The sequence below is a fragment of the Sinocyclocheilus grahami genome, unplaced genomic scaffold, assembly GCF_001515645.1.
Source record: "Sinocyclocheilus grahami isolate Dianchi unplaced genomic scaffold, SAMN03320097.WGS_v1.1 scaffold1944.1, whole genome shotgun sequence".
Lineage (NCBI taxonomy): Eukaryota > Metazoa > Chordata > Actinopteri > Cypriniformes > Cyprinidae > Sinocyclocheilus > Sinocyclocheilus grahami.
The window spans coordinates 1,058-5,957 of record NW_015507123.1 but is presented as its reverse complement, the minus strand read 5'-3'; the positions used below and the strand labels follow the sequence as shown (position 1 = coordinate 5,957).

General features: G+C 37.4%; 1 protein-coding gene across 3 annotated transcripts in view; it reads left to right on the top strand.

Annotated features, from left to right (window-relative positions):
• The first annotated feature begins 388 nt into the window (after positions 1–388).
• LOC107573447 (yrdC domain-containing protein, mitochondrial-like) overlaps positions 389–4,900 on the top strand; it is a 5,451-nt gene continuing 939 nt past the window's right edge. Inside the window, exons 1-3 of one of the 3 annotated variants that reach the window (XR_001607505.1) lie at positions 389–483; positions 1,638–1,816; positions 2,786–3,243. Coding sequence is in view for 1 of the 3 variants with exons in the window: in XM_016259881.1 (XP_016115367.1) it covers positions 399–483; positions 1,638–1,783 (231 nt within the window). In the remaining 2 variants the exon portion in view is untranslated. Of the gene's footprint in view, positions 484–1,637; positions 1,877–2,785; positions 3,244–4,900 lie in introns of those variants that run through there. The other 2 variants (XR_001607506.1, XM_016259881.1) reach the window with 2 other exon arrangements.

Below are 4,900 nucleotides of genomic sequence, written 5' to 3'. Positions count from 1 at the left end.
GTGATTACTGATATCAAAAATAAAGGTTTTTACTAGTAAGAATTGTATTTCTGATATGTGAAATTGGAATTTCAACTAGTAAGAAATCAGTTCTTGATATCAACAATTGATTTTGAATGGCAGCCTATGGTGACATTTAACTAGTGAAAATACAATTACAGATATCAAGAATTATAGTTTTTACTAGTTGAAAAGTAATTCCTGATATCAATAATTAACATTGTTACTAGTGGAAATGTAATTGCTGATATCAAAAATAGCATTTGTTACTAGTAGAAATCCAGTTCCTGATATCAAGAATTAACATTTTAACTAGTGAAAATGTAATTGTTGATATCAAGAATTCATATCCTGAGAATGAATAAAAGTCAAAACGGCTTGCCATAGTTCGGCATGCTATGCCGCTTAGGAGCGCCAGCGTGAGTAACGAGCTGAAGACGAGAGTCCTGCGGCTATCCGCGCAGAGCCCCGGGGAGCAGCAGGGTAAGAGCCGTGCTTGTTCAGTCGATAAACTCTTCTTCAAGTACACTCGCCACACTAGTCATGCCATTTGTCTCTAAAATGTCCAACGGCTGGTATTTATCTTGAATAGACGCTCTGTGGTGGGGATGAGTTTCAATTAAGTTACTTTTTGTCATAGTTTTAACAAAGAGAAAATATCTGTCATAATGTCATAGCTAGGAATGTACGTGTTGTCAAAATATACAATTCTGAAAAAAAAAATGCAATGGTTTTCATAATGATGGATCTGAAAATTGTTTTGCAAAAATAAATGTATTTTTTTTTTAATGTGACACTTAACGTATATATTAAACAAGCAGTGTTGGGGGTAACGCGTTACAAGTAACGCGAGTTACGTAATCGGATTACTTTTTTTCAAGTAACGTTAACTAGTAAAGTAACGCATCACTTTTGAACTTACAGGAGAATATCGGAGTTACTTTTTCAAATAAGTAACGCAAGTACTAATTAATCCAATTTGTTGACCGACAGCTCTGGTGTCCGCATGCTGAGAGAAATCAGAAGATGTTACTGTAGTTCTAAAATAAATATGAATATGCATTAATTCATCTCACTCACAAAATTAAAAAAAAACTAATTCAGTATTCCTCAAAATGAATAAAAAATGCTCGGAATATAACGCAAACCTGCAATAATTAAATGTTTACTAATATCCTTTATGTATTTAATCCCATTCTATTAACCAATGTTTTTGCTTCTGACCTCTGATGATCCAGTTCAAGCGTACTAATAAGCACAAATTACTCTAGACGAACATTTGTGTGTCTTTGTTTATTGCTGAAGTGTTGAAATGTCTTCTTCTGCATTCTACTGTACTTTCCCTTCAGCCTGAGGCTTATTCATTTCACTTTGGCTGTGAAAGGCTTTTATATTTGCCAAAAAATATAACTTTTTTTTAAATCAATCAAGCAAGCCCTGTCCAGATTTCTAACGCAACGCATTACTTTCCATAAAAAGTAATTAAGTAACGTAATTAGTTACTTTTTTATGGAGTAGCGCAGTATTGTAATGCATTACTTTTAAAAGTAACTTTCCCCAGCACTGTTAATAAGAAGGAGAATTGAGATCAGTATTTTGAAGAATATGCCTGTAGTTTGTGTTCGTTGTGAGCACAGAGTGGACGGAGATCCTGAGCGCCGCAGTCAAGGCTCTGAAAGCGGGGCAGGTCGTGGCCGTTCCCACTGACACCATCTACGGTCTGGCCTGTGTGGCGTCAGGAGAGTTTATGATCTCAAAGGAAGGAATGGAGACAATCCTCTAGCCATCTGTGTTGGAGAAGTACAGGACATTACAGGTTTGTTCACAGTTCTCAGAACAGTTTACTGAAATGCCTCTTCTTAAACACTACCGTTCAAAAGATTGGGGTCCATAAGATATCTTTTTTTTTTTTTTTTAAGAAATTATTGCTTTTATTCAATAATGCATTCATTTAAAGTGACTAAGATATTTTATTATGTTACAAAATATGTGTATTCAAATAAATGCCGTTCTTCTGAACTTTCCGTTCATCAAAGAATACTGAAAACGTAAGCGTTACTACAAAAATAACTGTTTTCAACACTGATAATAATCAGAAATGTTTCTTGAGCAGCAAATCAGCATATTAGAATGATTTCTGAAGATCACGTGGCACTGAAGACTGGAGTAATGATGCTGAAAATACAGCTTTGATCACAGAAATAAATTATATTTTATAATGTATTCACATAGAAAACGGTTTAAATGGTGCTAATATTTTTATCAAGCGACTATTGTGTTATTTTATTGAAGTATTATGTGAAAATGAAAGTAATCAATATATAAATTAATATGCTGAATTATGTTAACCCTGGATGTCATAGAACGAATAATAGTCTTTTCATTAGACAGTACACCTGTGAAATAATCTAATATTATCAGGAGCAGGTGGATGGATTTGACGCACACCTCCTCATGTGACCACTACCAACCAATGAAATAAAAGCTTTTTTTTAAAAATGGTTGCTCGGACCACATTCCACCATTAGAAAACAAGGCCAAAAGGGTTGGAAACAATTGTGGCAAATCAGGTATCTATAACCAATAAAAAATAACCGGAACAAAGAAAAAACAGAAAATGACCAAATTTGGAGAGAACAAAGGGTATATAATATAAGCTGACAAACAGAGACTTTGGAATGATTTGGAATGCTGTGACTGTCTTCCCGGCTTTGTTTCTTTGTTAAATAAAGTCTTATTTTGACATCTGGAACTCTGCTTCTCCACTTCATTGGCCGCTCCCAAGAAAAATCCACAACAGATTGGCGTCACGAACAGGATTGGCTTGGGGTCCAACGTCTACGAAGACCATCGTGGGTGGGGTACCTGGACGGCCATACAAACAGATCTCTAAAAAGGGGGCCCTGGAAAAAAAAACGAGGTAGGCAATATTTTGCTTAAATTGGAAATAAGACTGTTTGTGTGGTTGACTAAGGTCACACCTGTGATGGTAATCTGAGACAGGGCTTCACCAATAAATGAATCTAAGATATTGAATTTGAACTAAATTAAGTAAAGTAAAAGTGGAATTGAGGAGTTCCAGATGTCAAGAGATTCACTTGCTTTAGAGTAGTAGAAAGCTTTTGTATATAAGTTGTATATAAGAAGAGCACCGTGCTGTGCCATTCGTGAAGGGGCACAAATACTGGGTCGAGACCTCCCAAAATAAGTAAGCCCAGGAATCAAGAGAGCCGCTCAGAAAAGAGGGAGCATGGCTTTTGAGGGGTACTTATGAGGGAGGACTTCCCAAAATAAGCAAGCACAGGAATCAAGGAGCCGCTCAGAGAAAGTGGAGCGTGGCCTTGAGGGGTGCTTATGAGGGAGGGGTTGCTTTGATCAGAGTATTAAGTTTTTGTGTACACAGTGTCAAGGGACACAGAGATTTTGTATATAAGTAGTGTATATAAGAAGTGCACTGTGTCAGTCGTGAAGGGGCACTAAAAAACCTATTCAGAGACTTCCCAAAGTGAGTAAGTCCAGGAATCAAAGAGCCGTCCAGAGAAAGTGGGACGTGGCTTTGAGGGGTGCTTATGAGGGAAGGGCGGCTGAATCAGGTGTCTGCAGACTAAATAGAGTTAGACTGTTAGTCTTTGTTTGTCCATTATATGTTGTAAAAATATTTGTATGTGCGTCAAAGTGTTGGAAACATTGAAGCATTGAATGTTTTGGCTGAATGATTAACTGTGTTGGCTGCTTTGCGCTGTGTGGGAAGCTGAATGTGTGTGTGACATATATGTTTTATGTAAATGCTCTTTGATTTAACTGGAATGAAAAAGCAAAGAAATTGGCTCTGTCGGCTGTTTGGACACCGTCCAAGTTGCCGACGTTGTGATCCAAATTGTGAAACTGAATTATTGATAAAGAAACAGATAAAGAAGTGATTGATTTTTCATTCCTAAAGAAAGAGAAAGGGACCAAAAGCTGCTTGGTGTTTTTTCTCTTTGGTCTGTGTGAATGTAGCGAAAAGAGTAGCAAAAGTGTGGGAGAGAAGGCCTCGAGTGTGTGTGTGTGCAAGTGAGGAACCTGTGTGTGTGTGTGTGTGTATATGTGTGCCTGAATGCGTGTGTGTGCACATGAGAAAGAGTGAGAACCTGTGTGTTGATTTGATTTGTGCGTGTGACTAACAAAGAGAAAGTGTTGTGTGTGCATGAGTGGAGTGTATGTGTGTGAGTAACCGTTGATAAAAGTGAAGGCTGACATAGGGAAGAAAGCAGAGAAATTAGACAGATTATCTTTGTGCCTGTCCTGATCCTAAAAAAGAACAGAATGAGCATATTCGATGTACAAGACGAGTGCAGATTTGATGCAAATTATGAACACCAAAGTGAATGGAGAAGTGTGAAAGAATATCAAGAATTTTTGAAGACTTTGAGAAATACAAGAGGCATCTGTAATCATTTTTGGTTGGAATCCGATTTGGTTTGTTGACCGGAAAGGGCAGGTACAAAGATTGACAGATTACAAGAAGAACAGTCTTCTTAGAAAATTGATTAGCATTATAAATTTAAGGGACATAACAGAGGAATGGCCAACAATACCTTGGGAAAATATTGTTTATAATAACATAACAGTTCGACAATTGACAGATCAACTAGTAAACCTTTGTGCCCCAACACTTTCCCCAACAGAAGCTGCCTCTAATGTAATTGAAATCCCAGTTGGGCGAATTGTAGCACCCTATGCTAGGAGGTGGCTGGCAGGTCAGTGGATAAAGGATACTACAGTAGCTACAATCCTTGACAATATATGTCTCTCACTGACCGTTGTCACACGAGAAGTGGACTGGTTATCTAGAGTGATAGTCAAATCAGATGAAAAGGGAAACATTATGCCAGTGACTATACCTAGTAGAACAGTGAGA